We start from the raw sequence: 14,514 nt of genomic DNA on the forward strand, positions 1-14,514 counted from the left end.
GCCGACTTGTGTTTGTACTTTAGTCAACATTTCTAATTTGGTTTTGAGCAGAAAGTTCTCAAATGTAAAAATCTGTGGTGAAACCCATAGTTTGGGATTTTTCTATTTTTAGCTTTGCCTTTTATTTTTTATTCGTTTTTAGAGCAGATTTTTTTTGGTATTGTTTGTTTTGGATAAGCAGTCGACATAGTTAATACAGTATTGGGCTTCTTAGCTATCTTTTTTTAAGTTCAGTGTACTGCATTAGGCGTTACTTTACAAGAGGACATTTTAAAAAACGCTACACTACACTAGCGTGCAAGAAGCCATCTGTTAAAAAAAAGAAAGGAACGTTTCAGCGATGTAAAGCAGATGCTGTCCAAGACCGCTGATAAAAGCTGATTAACACCGAAGTCCACTTCAGCAACATTGAGAGTGAACCTCAACAACGTACCGTGAAAGAATGTAAACTCAGCGGAGTGTGGGAACGTGACAGGAATCATTGGGGACAGAGAATTCACAGAAATTCCTCCGCTTGTGTTGTTTGAAATGACCAATTGCGCAGAATTACTACTTACTTTGCATTGGTTGAAGGTGGGGGAGTGGTCAGAAACACCTCCCAGCACTGAGCGCCATTTCATGGAGCAAGAGCGACACCTTTTGGACTGCCGAGGGAATGCAACGCCCATGGTCACTGCCCATCACATCCGCCAAGGTTTTTTCCGTTTATACCAAGTGTTCGTCGCTTTTGATTATGGTTTTCTTGAACTCGGTGAAACCCGTCAGTTCTAATGCTTTGTGACTTCCATTTTCTACAGTGGAATCTGTACTTGCTGAACGTGGTGGTAGACCTTTGATGGAACATTAAACTCAAGGTAATGGCTGACCGCAAACATTATACATTGCCATACATACAAACATTGCCAATAACATGCATGTTTTGGGGAATGTGGGAATTAACCCACACAAGCCAAGGGAAACACAGATTTGAACTCCCCAAATCTGTAAAACAGCCATCCTAGACCAATGTGCTGTAAAATCAAATTCTACAGGACACCAGAAGCGAGTCAATGACCTTTATTTATCCATATATGTGCCACTCCGATAAAAAGGGGAAAAGATGTTACAAGGTTTGCCCTTAAAAGAGAAGCCCGCATGGATTCTTTTACATGTTTTTCCCTCTCAAGAATTGGGCCATTTACAAGAGGAACAGAAAATGGGAGAAAATAAAGACACTATACAGTGCAAACACGAAAAGTATACATGAAAGCAAAAAAATAAAACGAGACATTGACAAATTAAATGAAGGGTATGAATGACAACTAAAAACAACAAAACGTTCTTCCTTTAACAGCTCAGCATCCATTTCTACACAGCATGCAATAAGGCACCTAGCTAACAAAAAAACTATGCTACAGATTTAAAAAAAAAACAATGGGAAGTAACTTAATATTGCTTGCTGTGCCCTCCCATAAAAACATTTGCTCCCTTTCATATAACCCAAGCCATATCTAAAAAAATATGTTTGTAAAAGTTTTTTTTTTTTACACATACAAGTTGAGCATAATGCAAAGTCCTGGAAAACCTTTTCTCATAGATTTTTGTTTAGTATGCACAAGCCTTGAAATCAGATTGTGATAGTCAACAGGAGTAACTGCTATCTATAGTCTATAAACAAGTTATTTTGGGTCGGGAATAAGGAAGAAATGGAGACTGGTGAAATATGCTAACCAGGTGTTTATTCTCTGTCAGGAACTGTCGTGTGGCTGCGCGTCATTAGCACATCAGTTAAGTCGGCCAGTATTGCTCTCTGTACAGACCACGTCATGGTAGACATACAAGAAAATAACCTCATAAATATACATGGTGGCAAATTCAACTGCTCCTGCTTGAAAATCCCCGCAACCCATTGAACTGAAAGTGGGGCTAAAAAAAAATAAAAATAAAAGAGGAAAAAAAGTGGGTCTTACTATCAAAAATGTAATCTTTTTTGGAACAGCACACTAGTCACCTATACATTTATAAAATAAATCAATAATTATTTACAGTGAATTTGCTTCACACAGGTGGCAAGGGTGAAAAATGACTAATTGTCACTAGCCTTGAACCAAGTCGAAAAAGCTCCTGTGCTCACCGCTGAGCATCTTCATCCCAAAACAGACGGGCGTACTTTTTTTTCCGGTTTTATTTTTTAAAAGTGTTCAAAATGGAGTTCCTGCGCAAGAGAGAACAAAGAATCCAAGCGACGCTTCCCCGCAGCTTCTGCTCTGAATAGCCAATCAAGTCCTTCCGGTCACGTCGTCTTTGTCCGTTTCCCTCGACTGGTCCTCCTCACTGGAGCCGACCGGACCGCGTACAAAAGCGGAGTCGGCCCAACTGGTCTCGTGGCGGGGGTTTGGTGGGAGTTACGCGAAAAGCCGGGGATTTGCTTGCGGAGGAGCGGGAGCTACTCTAAATGGATTCGGTGATGTCTAGAGAGGGAGGACGAATGGTTGAAGCCTTTCCCGCACTGATTGCAGCGGTAGGGCTTCTCCACGGAGAGAAGGTGTTGCTTGGGGAAGGCGTTGTTGGGGTACACCTTGGGCGAGGCGATGGCGCTGTACTGCTCGGGCGTGGCCAGCGGGAGGGGCAGCGGCGGCGACTGCGGCGCCGCCTGCTGCTTGTTCTCCAGGTGGACCCTCTGGTGGCGCGCCAGCGACGACGAGTGGTTGAAGATCTTGCCGCAGTGGCCGCAGGTGTAGCCCTTGCCCTCGGAGTGGACCCGCTGGTGCCGCGACAGCGAGGAGGAATGGTTGAAGCCCTTGTCGCAGTGGTGGCACATGTAGGGCTTCTCCCCTTGCAGGTGCACCCGCTGCTTGGGCGGGTTGCCGTAGGTCATGGGCTTGCCGGGCTGCGGCGGCGAGAAGACGGGCCCCTGCTGGTGGGTCTTGTGGTGGCGCGAGAGGGAAGAGGAGTGGTTGAAGCCCTTGTTGCAGTGCCTGCACGTGTAGGGCTTGCCGCCGGCGTGGACCTGCTGGTGCTTCTTCAGGTGGCGCTTGCGGACGAAGCTCTTGCGGCACATGTTGCACTTGTACGGCTTCTCGCCCGAGTGGATCCGCTGGTGCTCGCGCAGGGTGGCGGCGGCGGCGAAGCACTTGCCGCACTGCGTGCAGCGGTGGGGCTTGTCGGCGAGCACCACGCCGACGTGGGCCGCGTGGGCGGCGTGGGTCTTCTGGTGCTGCTTCAGGTTGGAGGTGGTGGCGAAGCCTTTGCCGCACTGGCCGCAGGTGTACGGCTTCTCGCGGGCGTGGACCTCCTGGTGCTTCTTCAGGTGCCTCCTGCGGACGAAGCTCTTCCTGCACTGGGTGCACTTGTACGGCTTGTCCTCCGAGTGCATCTTCATGTGCTCCCGCAGGGTGATGGCCGCCGCGAAGCTCTTGCCGCACTCGGTGCACCGGTGGGGCTTGTCGGGCAAGTGGATCATCTGGTGGGACTTGAGGCTGAAGGCGTCGATGACGTCCTTGCCCATGATCTCCACACCCGGCGGCACGTAGGGCTTCTCTTTCATGTGGATCTTCATGTGCTGCTTGAGACTGGCCTCCACGGCAAAGCTCTCGCCGCAGTGGACGCAGATGTACGGGTTGAGGTCCTTGTGGATCTCAAAGTGCTGGTGGAGGTCCGAGATGCTGCCGAAGATCTCGCCGCACTCGTTGCACTGCAGGCCGTGCGCCTCGTGGATGATGACGCCGTTCTCCGACTCCACCGTCAGCTCGCCGCCGTGATCCGACTCCACCTTCACCTCGTGCTCGCTCTCCGTTTTGAGGAGCACCTCGCCGAGCAGGGCCTCGCCCGTCGACGTCTTGATCTCCGCGCCGGCGAAGCAGTGCATGTCATCGTGCTCCACCTTGATGTAATCGTGGTCCGTCTCCACGATGGCGTCCACGCAGGCCACGGCGCCCAGGTCCGTGCCCAGCCCTTGGATTTTGAGTTCGGTGCCGTGGATCTCCAACTCCAGACCACGCTTTTCCTCAGTCATGATTTCCGTCTCGGCTCCGTAGTGCAGGTCGACATGGCTGTGGGCTATGACACACTCCGACCCAAGCGTGTCAAGGCCGGGTGTGTCACATTCAGTCTCCGACTCCGCCATGAGCACACACTCCAGCCCCACGACCTCCGTTTTTTTGCCGGACGGTAACTCGACTGAGAATCGGGGTGCCGATCTTGCTTTTGACGCGCACGACGCCGGTGCGGTTTGTCACTTCGCAGACCTGGAAGAGAGGCCAAAACGCAGCAATTTTAACGACATCATCCCGAGTCCAACTTCTCGATCACGTTACGCAACATTTGTTGTGCCGCTCTCGCCCTCAACGGGTTTGTTCATTTGACTTCTGGGCGGGCGCCATCTTGGTCTATTGGATGTAATGAGTTTTAGGCTGCGGGTTTGTAAGTGGAACTGCCGGTTGAGAGGTTCTGGACTGCTTTGGTCCTCCCATGTGGAGTAAGCATGTTCTCCCCAGGCTAGTTTCTTCCCCTCTTACTTGTTACATTTTCCTTGGGTTGTCGCATGCGAGTGAGCAGGTGTTTGTTTGTATGCTGGTCAGCTGGGATAGACTCCAGTTAACCCTTGACCCAAAGGTGTGCGTGTGGTATAGGAAATTGATGTCTGGAATGGGATTCTCCTAAATGTGCTGAGCAAAGTAGTGCCGCAGAGGTGTTAGGTCTGTGTTATTCTTTTAACAAGAAAAAAAAATACTTGGAAGCAAAACTCGCGAAGAGTGAATCCAAGTCCTGTTCTCCAATTTGCTTCTAGACATGATTACGCAATTGCCCGCTACACGAGACACATGATATCACTAGATCAACAAAAAAGGACTTAGTAGAGCAAGTCGACCAAGTCTCGTCTTTGGCTTGCCAAAACAATTATAAATTTAAAATAATATTCACAATCAGGCTGTATGTACTTTTGCCCCCTTCTCCATTTGGCTCCTGCTACAGCTCGGAAATCAGCATTATCGTGTTACACTAGTAATAAACTCAGTTTAAGATTTCATTTTTCAATTAACGTTGCAGATATTTTTTGTTTTTTGGACAGTATATGTCAAAGTGACAAAAAGCTTACATTTAGAAAACAAAGGCCGCAGAGTCTCTTGCACTGAATTTCTCATTTAAGTCAGCGCGTTGACTGACTTAAATGAGTTTGTTAAAGCGAAGAAACCAAAATTTGCACGCAAGCCAAAGCGATTCGTTTCGATGTAGTCAAAATGACAGTGCGCATTTGTAGGGACCCGTAAAAAAAACAAACAAAAGTTAATCGCATGAAAATCAAGTCAGTGTGGCAGTAAACGAGCGCGTCTTCTTGTGACTTTGTGGTTCTTACATCACTGCACAAACAACTTCTGTGGTTGTGGGCCATTCATAAACGTGCGATGTACTCGCACATCAATACAACTAGTTACACAAAAAAATGGCCTCTTGACACTGAAGTCAGCTGAGCCATTTAAGCCATTAAAATGGATTACAAAAAAAAAAGGCACTGAATGGCCTCGTAGCCGAATTCTCTCCCCCTCAATTTAACATGGTTCCATTAGTAAGATTCACACACCTTACAAAGAGGGAAAAAAAGTCTTTCATCCTGTATTTATCATTATCGTAACAAGTATTATCATCAGCGGTTTTAATATGCGCCACAGAGGCTGTGGCGTTCCGCCGCTTAGCCCAATGCATTTCATCCCCGGACACTTTTTACACTCGCTAGCCTATCTCCCCCGGAGCGCATTCGTACTTCCAGGATGTTTATTATTATTATGATTATTATTTTGCTTAAACCATTCCATTTTATTCCAAATGGATATACTTGCCTGAAAGTGTCTTGTAAATAGACAAATGGCTTGTTGGAGAATAAAGAGTAAAGGGCAGATCTTCAGCTGTGGCGATCACAGGAACGCTGAGATATCTGTAAAGAGACTCACTTTAATATCCATTCTGACATGTTTTGGGTCAAATATATTTAGAAGGGAGAGGGGAAAAACAACAGTTCATTGTCCGCAAAGAACAACTTGGAGCGCGCGCGGAAAGAATAAGATCAAGCGCCGGTTCGAAGGAATTGTAAGAGTCCGTTCTTATCATAGAAGTCATGTCACAAAGACACATTTGAAAGAAGTGCATCACTGTCACTAGTCTCCCTCTGATTAAACCACTGAAATGCGAGGAGGCTGTGACTTGGGTTCTTGCTTTTCTATACATCTCCACAAAGAAAACGCCCCATTGAAATGCTCAACAACTTTAACGAACACCTCACTTTTAAACTATACGGTCTAGGTGACTCAAGCACAAATTGTGGAAAAACAAATAAAATAGTCTACGGGTCACTTTTTTTTTTGGACTTGGCTTAACTTTTGTAATATACATCGTCACAGAGGAAATCTCCCATTGAAATGCTACGGGTCACACCTTAGTTGTCCTAAAAATTATTGAACTCAAAAGGTACATGCAAGCACAGAGCGTGGGAAAAAAATGCACCTGTAAACTATGTTCATGATGTCGTTCATGATAAATACCAGGAAGTAAGCCTGTTTCAATGTATAACAAAGAAGGTTTATTGCTTGAATATACATATTCAGAAGAAATGCCCCTTTAAACAACTGTTAAGCAATTAGTGGTGCACGCCTATTTCAAATAAGAGCGTGCAAGAAATTATGAATACATTGGCGGGAGGCGGTGCAAAAAAATATGAAGCAGTAATCAGGTAGTTACGGCTTTTTCTAAAAAATATATATATATATATACAGGTGCATATCTATGAATACCCACATACATTGCATTAACACGTGAGAAGCGTGTTTTAATGTAGTAAAGCTTAGTGCTTTGAATAAGAGTCTTTGTCGAAATGGCCCTTCAAAATGCTTCCCTATCAACAAATTTGCCCAACAATTAGGGGCACGTTTTAATTTACTTAAACTTACAAACATGCATGACGAACAAAGTGTGAATAGTTTAAACGTAGAAAGTGGCTATGTTAAAAATCAACCTTTTAAAATGCCCACGTGGGCTTCCCCGTCATAAATACCGACATACCTTTGCAGTATTTTGCAACCAAGTGCCTTTGAATTAATTGGGGAACACGGTTCCAATTAGCAAATGCTCCAAAGCCAATATAAAGGCTAAGAGTCAATTAGCAGGCTAGGTTAGCAATCATAACGAGCTCAACAGCATCAAAGTAGCCAAATTTGTCATCGCGCTCTCGAGAGTAGTTTAATCCGCAAAGCGACAGGCCAGCCGGCCTGAACCGCTTTCAACCCGCGCGACTCTTTGTTCACCACCCGACGCAATAACGAGTTTGATCCTCGGCATTGTCAAAGCGGCGTTTTACGATTAAAACGTTGGACCGGTGGCTCAATAGCATGTCCCCCAAAACGGCTACAATAGCTCCGGTAGCCGCTAGTTAGCTGGCAACGGACGAGGTGAGGTGAAAATGGTGAACGCCATGGCAGCTTTGTATTAGCGGCTAAGTGGTCGCCATTTAGCCCGCTAACTAGCCTCGTAGCAAAAACACCGACGAAACCAACAGACTAGCGAGTGGTACTTACGACGTCGAAAAAAAGTCCTGTTTGAAATTAGGAAGAAAAAGTATTTGGGTGCGATTAAAGGGCGCGGTTGTCGACGCGGAAATTGCCTTGTTGCGTGCGTATTAACAGGCCATCTTGTTGTGCCACACCAGCAACTAGCCAGCGCAAGGACTACAATGCTCGCGTAAGATGGCTGCCGCGAGCTAACGTAAGCCAACTTAGCTTCCGCCCTCCCCAAACCGCATTGGATCAACAGCAAAGCCTCGAGCCTTGTCCAAATAAGTCAACCGCCCCGCGTCTGTGACAAAATACAAACGTCTTCTTAAAAAGGGTCTTGGTCACTTAAAAATGAAAATGACGCGACTGTCTTGAAAGCTAAAGGTAAAGTTAGCAAGCTAATAAGAGTTGTGCTAGTAGCGGATGAGGGACAAAGATGACTAACATCGGGGACGAGGAAAAAGGAGGGGAAAGCCAGTCAAGGTTGACTTTTGCTTTTAAACAAACCCATATATGTCACGCTAGCTCACACTCATGTCTCGATTTAATATCAGTTTCCAAACTTCATCAAATAGACACCATAGCTTGGTTTGCGCTGCGTCTATAGCATGCACAACCAAACAGTCTTGGTGGACTGCGGCACCCCTTTCAATGGCGGCCTTTAATGGCTAAGCAGCTCCAGCCGACGTTAGCGGGTCAGCTACGTAGCCGCGTGCCAAGCTAACCCGTCGGCTAAGCCGCCTCTGCTATCCTCCGTGGTTCCCCCCGTAACCACCACGTGAGGACTTTTAACATCGTAGCTCCTTATTCATTAAACCAACCGTTTGACTACATTAACATATGCCTATGGAATTGACGCCATTTTCATATTATCGTTTATGCACCGTACTGCAAAAACGACTACAAAAAACAACAGCCGAGGGAGAGAGAGCGAGAACGGGGTAACATCGCGTTTCAAGCCTTTAATAATCATAATAATAATACAACAATGTGCATAGTGGGTCGAGGCCCTGTATTTTTCCATGACAGAGTTCGCAGGCTGCTTTAACAACTATAACACGAAAGCACAAATATGGGCGTCCGTGCAAGGATCGGCGTCATTTCCCAACTAAGTGAATCCATTGCCTCTAAAGATGAGCCCATTCCTAAATACTAAAGCGATCGGGAGGGAAAGATCACAATAGTTTACGTGTTCCACACACATATATATATGCACCCACCCACCTTTCTGCCTTCTTCTGGCGTGGAACTAAGACACAAACGACGAGATCGCTCGCGTTTATAAGACAAGATAAAGAAAGTCCGGCTTGTTGTGAGTCTCGTTTAGGATGTGTTCGTCTGGTCTAAGCGTCCGACTGTTTGTGTCCGGGGTACACTAGCGTGTTGTGCCGAGCTGGCGCCACAGTGCTCATCTGGCGCCAACGTCGGACCGCCGATGCGCTTTAGCGAAATGCAAGTGTTGTCGTTTCCACACGCCACCCAGGCCGCTATCGCCTCCTGCAGCCGAGGAGCTGCGCATCAAGGTAACAAAACGACCACATCATCGGTGCCTGGCCCTCAAAATCTTTCAAGTAAAAGCAGCCTTTATAACATTATACAATCGGGGTTTGTTTGGAACCAATCCTTTGATTACCCCTCATCCGTTCAGTAAAACCCAATTCAACTCAACTCTATTAATAGAACACAATAATGTAAAACCAAAATCAAGTCGCATGCAGGTATCAAAAGCCAACTATTAAAAATGTGTTTTACAATGGGCTTTCGACATGAGCAGTTGGGGGTGAGGGGTGGGGTGGGGTGAGGGGGGGTTCCCTAACATTTTTTTAGCCATCAATTACGCCGTCATTCTATAATGTGGCACTTGTTTGGAAGAAGCGGGGTCTCTTACGCAAGACGTAAGGTGCATTCAAGTGCAGTCGGACATTTCAAAGTCGCAGAGGAAAAAAAATCCACAAATGCATAAAACGTTAATAACTGCAAGAACGAGAATGGCCAGACTGCTGCTCTCTCTCTCTCTCTCTCTTTATTAGTCGAGTCCAGTATGTTTGTTAGCGCAGTTCAATTGTATTTCACTTAAAGGCTAATTCAACCATTTTAGACCGGTTAGTTTTCTAAACTGCTATCTAGGTGGACTTTTAATATCTGGCTTCTGAGTGTTAGTTCATGACTACTTGTACGTTTAAAGTCAAGGAGCACGTGTTTGTTTTAGTTTCAGGTAGCGCCACCCACCTATTCATTTGACTGGGAATACTGGTTTTACAGTGTGAACAGACCACATAGCTCACATTCTGTCACACACGTCAGTTAGAGTTTCACAGAAGTAGCTAACCTAAGGAACTGACTCTTTCTTGTTACTTGCTTATGCGTTAGTGAGTTTTTGGCTGTTCTTTAACTGTGAATATATAACTATATATATATATATATATATATATATATATATATATATATATATATATATATATATTTGTTTTTCATTTTAACAGGACATCGTTTCTGACTCCAAGGAATAATGTCCCACAACAGCACTTTGGATTTGGACCGATACAGCACCGCAGAGAGAGACCGTCGCTCCACAAACCGCAGCCAGAACAGGACGCAGGCCAAACGCGGCGAGGTCCTTTGCGACTTCTGCACCACCACGAAGCAGACGGCCGAAAAGTCCTGCTTGGTGTGCCTGGCATCTTACTGCGAGATCCACCTCCAGTCTCACTACGACTACCCGGCGCTGATGAAGCACAAACTGGTCAAAGCTACTGGCCAGATGAGGGAGAAGATCTGCGCTCAGCACGACAAGTTGCTGGAGGCCTTTTGTCGTACAGACCAGACGTCTGTGTGCGTCCTGTGTATGATGGATGAGCACAAGCACCATGACATCGTCCCGGCTGGAACTGAAAGGACTGAGAAACAAGTGAGTGGTACACCATCAAGAATTCATAATTTTGTGTTTTTGTGTGAAATTTCAGGATGAAAACCCGAAATACTCAAATCCTGCAGCCTAATGTTTAATGATATATCATTTCCTCCATAGAAACAACTTGGCACCACGCTGCACAAATCCCAGCAGAGGATTGACGAGAGGGTCAAAAAGTGGCAGGATCTCAGACAAGCAGCGGAAGCTGTCAAAGTAATGGCTCTCAGTTAGGATGTTCAGAAAATTTCTTTCCATCGCTGCAGATACTTTTATGTCAAATGAAGTTTTTTTTTATTGTAAAGAAAAATAGGAAACCAATAACATTTTACTTTGAGTACTGATATTATGTCTGTCAATATGTTACCCCACCGGTTGTGTTTAAATATCCTTTGCTAACAACACCGCTACACCGATGCTATTCGTTAGCCTGTCTGTGCCACTTTTGTACTTACGTAGGTGCTCCTGTTTTGGTTCGCAACAGAATTCAATCGCATTGATTTTGTCTTCGGGAAGAAATAAATTCAGATCCTGACAAACTCATGTTTTTCCATGTTTCTTTTCAAACATCATCAGCACTCAGCTGACTCAGTCCTGGAGGAGAACGAGCGGATCTTCACGGAGCTTCTCCTCTCCTTTGAGAGGAAGTACAACGAAGTCAAGGAGATGGTCCGCTTGCACGAGAGAACCACCGTGAACCGCGGGGAAATTCTCCTGAACCGCTTGGAGGAAGAGATCACGCTGCTGAGGAAGAGACACACCGACTTGGAGAAGCTGTCGCACACCGACGACCACATACACTTTCTGCAGGTGAGCACAACCTTTAAAGAAAAGGGGGAGAGAAAAATAAAGCTCGCAAGTGCCGTGGCACTTGCTATTATTTATTTAATTGTGATCAAATGTTTTTAGTCACGTTTTTCTTTTTATAAATAGTGAAACACCATCACAGCTCATCCGTACACGTTCCACTTTGTTTCTTATCAGAGTTGGCAGTCCCTATCTGGTCCTTCGGGCTACGAGGACCTGAACAACGTCAGCATTGCTCCCAATTACTCCTTCGAGGCCACAAAGAGAGCCATCGCGGCCCTGAAGTTACAAGTGGAGGAAATCAGCAAGAGAGAAACGACTAAAATCTCTGCAGCAGGTTGGCAGGTTTATCTTGCCTTGCCACACCGTTCATTGGCTTCTCTCCTTGAACTGTCACTTTCCGATTGGTTTTGTCTCTAGTGAAAGAAGTCTACATCACAGAAGAAAGTGACAAAAAATTAAAGAGGGAATCGTTGTTTGTAACCGAGTCAAGGATGATGGAAGAACCCAAGACCAGAGAAGATTTCATGAGATGTAAGTTATCCTGAACAAAAAATGTGGAATCCAATACTTGTGTTTTTTTCCCCCTTCCATTTTATTATGAAGTAAACTCACAAACTGTTCATATTTACACAAGTCTGGGTGAAATTACCTGTACATCAGAAGACTTTGAGAAGATTTGGAAAAGACCATTGGAAAACTTAGCATTTCTCACTTGCTCAAATTTAAAGACAAGTTCTAGAGGTTTTAAGTCAGAACCAAATGAGATTCCAGAGAACAGAGGGGGATTTGTCCCATTGGGGAAAAAAGCTAAACATGGATCGTAATAACATCACGTCGGGGTCGGAACTGAAGCTAGCATTATAATAGCACACCTGACAGAACAGGTTTGGTGAAATGGGAGAAACAAACACAGGTGTTACTTCAACAACTTGACAGAATCACTCAACAAGTTGATAAACGTGTCCTGTGATTGACCGGCGACCCAACGTGACATAAAAAAAATCAACATGTCTCCCACCAATCAATTTGTCACTTTTTTTTTTAGATTCTTGCCAGCCGATTCTGGATGTCAACACTGTGCACCGCAACCTTCACCTCTTCGAGGGCAACCGGACCGCCACAATGAAGAGTGTGCCAAAGAATTACCCTGACCACCCGGAACGATTTGACCACTGGCAGCAGGTAAGCACTTAATATTAGTGTTTTCTTTCCGCAAATCATTGTCGGTTCATCCTTTGCGCCCACATCTTACCTGGTTTTGAAGTTGTTTTTTTAACTTGGGTTTTTACAGTGTAGACTTCCGTCACTATCACCTTCCACAAAACAACCCCCCCATACACACAAAATGGTGCCAAAGCATCACATGAAGCTCCTCAACTTACTTTAACATAGTTCCTCTGTACCAAGATGCCACAAGATGGCGCTGAATCGCGACCTGACGCTCTTTAACTCACTCAGAGTACTGATTGTGTGTTTCCTTCCCTCGGTACCAGGTGCTTTGCAAAGAGGGCCTGGCCGGGAGTCGCTACTACTGGGAGGTGGGCTGGAAGGGATCGGAGATCGATGTGGCCATCACCTATCGGGGAATTTTCCGAAAAGGAAACAACAACGTGTGCAGTCTAGGTTGGAATGACAAATCCTGGAGCCTCTACTGCTCACAGTCCAAGTTCTCCTTTGTGCACAACAACAAGAACACAGACCTACCTGTCCGCAAGTCGTCTCGCATTGGCGTCTACTTGGATCATGTGGCGGGGGTGCTGGCGTTTTACACGGTATCTGATACCATGCAGCTTCTGTACCAGGTCCGCACTACTTTTACTGAAGCGGTGTACCCAGCTTTCAGTGTGTGGGGGTACGGTACCAGCATTAGACTATAGGAGAGCAGAATTAATGTGAGTGCCATTTAAAAAGCGTGTCTTTGGTGTTTTCAAAATGACGAACACAGCAAAGCATACACGTAACCATATCGCCAACAAGTGCGAGTCTCCACCCCAAACCAGAAGTCTGGCATATATGGCTGACATGTAAGAGGCAGCACACCCCACACACCCGGGGATCATCATTCAGGATCATCATTCGAAACCCCTGAGAATCGGGCCTTTTGTTGACTGACTGAAAGGGAAAGGAAATGCTCAAATTCGTCCCAGTTGTTGTGTGTACCCCATTGAATTTGATCATCAATTTTTGGTTGACAGATAAAGTTTACACTATTATATGAGCGACATCAACATGCTGATGTCATTTCTTCTCCAAAAAAAAAAAAAAAGCGTATGGGTTTTGATGTGTCATATTCCGTCACACCGAGCAGGTTTTGCTCTTTGAATTTGTGAAATGGACTGCGACCTTTAATAAATATCATGAAAACTCACACGTCTTCAAATGTGGAAATAGGATACATGCCGGCAATGCATTTGTCTAAACCCAAGCAAGTATAAGAACATGCAGGGAGGCCTGTGCTAATGATAAGCAAAACTTCCATCCATCTATCCATCCATCCATCCATCCATCCATCCAGGGGCTAATGTGCTTTGTAACGTTGTTATGTAAATATAATGTAAATATTGGCAATACAGTCAGTATTAATATATTCGATGAATAGATTTTTAAATTCAAATATTTGCAGACTTTATGTTGCGTATAATAGAGACATGGTTTTTTTTGTATTATATTGATATGGAATTTGTTGAATGTATTCATGATCAACGTGGATGGACTCCTGGCCACGAAGGGTTCTGTATAAAGTGAAGATAATACATTAAAGCTCAGGGGGGCAGCAGAAACACAGTTTATTAAAAGGCTTTGTATTCCTTTCCCTCTAATTTAAAACATAAAACAAACCTCTTTGTTGTGTACTTTCTATTTATAAATTAATCACCCATCGTTAATGACAAATCGGAAAATGATGTCCAATTCAGTATTTTCCAAATCAGAACTAATGCTCATTCATGTTTGAAGTACGCCCACGGAATAAAGTGAAACTGCTGTTTCTGGAAACATGTTCGTGTTTAATTGTCCCAAAAAATGTAGAAATGTGTGCGAAACGTTGCTGAATCGCGTTACCATTGCGGACGTAATTCCGCTGTGGCAAAATTTAATCGCAAAACAGATTGTTATCGAAAGATATATCCAGGTTCACCTTGGGCAACATCTTCTGTATCTTTGAGCTTACTTTCCATAACGTTTTATTTTCCTAAATAATTTGTAATCGAATTTTGTTTCATTAATCTCAATGTTTCTAGCAAAGTTTTATAGACACAAATGAAAAGTGACATAGTA

The 14,514-nt window shown here is 44.9% G+C and overlaps 2 protein-coding genes across 3 annotated transcripts; one reads left to right on the forward strand and one right to left on the reverse strand.

The window, feature by feature from the left end:
• Positions 1-1,041: 1,041 nt before the first annotated feature.
• On the reverse strand, positions 1,042-8,894 carry si:ch211-198a12.6 (uncharacterized protein LOC563253 homolog). 2 transcript variants are annotated; one of them, XM_052079883.1, is made up of 2 exons: positions 8,745-8,894; positions 1,042-4,226 (listed from the first exon to the last, which is right to left on the reverse strand). In XM_052079883.1, exon 2 carries the CDS (start codon positions 4,103-4,105, stop codon positions 2,426-2,428), a length of 1,680 nt encoding a protein of 559 aa, XP_051935843.1. In that variant the 5' UTR covers positions 4,106-4,226; positions 8,745-8,894; the 3' UTR covers positions 1,042-2,425. The 2 variants fall into 2 exon arrangements, 1 of the variants encoding a protein (XP_051935843.1); XR_007964750.1 differs by lacking the exon at positions 1,042-4,226 and adding an exon at positions 5,263-5,911.
• Positions 8,895-9,867: 973 nt separating this feature from the next.
• LOC127610127 (tripartite motif-containing protein 16-like) lies at positions 9,868-14,022 on the forward strand. Its single transcript, XM_052079893.1, has 8 exons — positions 9,868-9,885; positions 10,004-10,428; positions 10,549-10,644; positions 11,005-11,238; positions 11,413-11,572; positions 11,656-11,769; positions 12,284-12,420; positions 12,732-14,022. The coding sequence occupies exons 2-8, from the start codon at positions 10,030-10,032 to the stop codon at positions 13,113-13,115; spliced, it is 1,524 nt and encodes a 507-aa protein (XP_051935853.1). The 5' UTR covers positions 9,868-9,885; positions 10,004-10,029; the 3' UTR covers positions 13,116-14,022.
• The last annotated feature ends 492 nt before the right edge of the window (positions 14,023-14,514 follow it).

Source organism: Hippocampus zosterae, chromosome 11 (genome assembly GCF_025434085.1).
Source record: "Hippocampus zosterae strain Florida chromosome 11, ASM2543408v3, whole genome shotgun sequence".
Taxonomy (NCBI): Eukaryota; Metazoa; Chordata; class Actinopteri; order Syngnathiformes; family Syngnathidae; genus Hippocampus; species Hippocampus zosterae.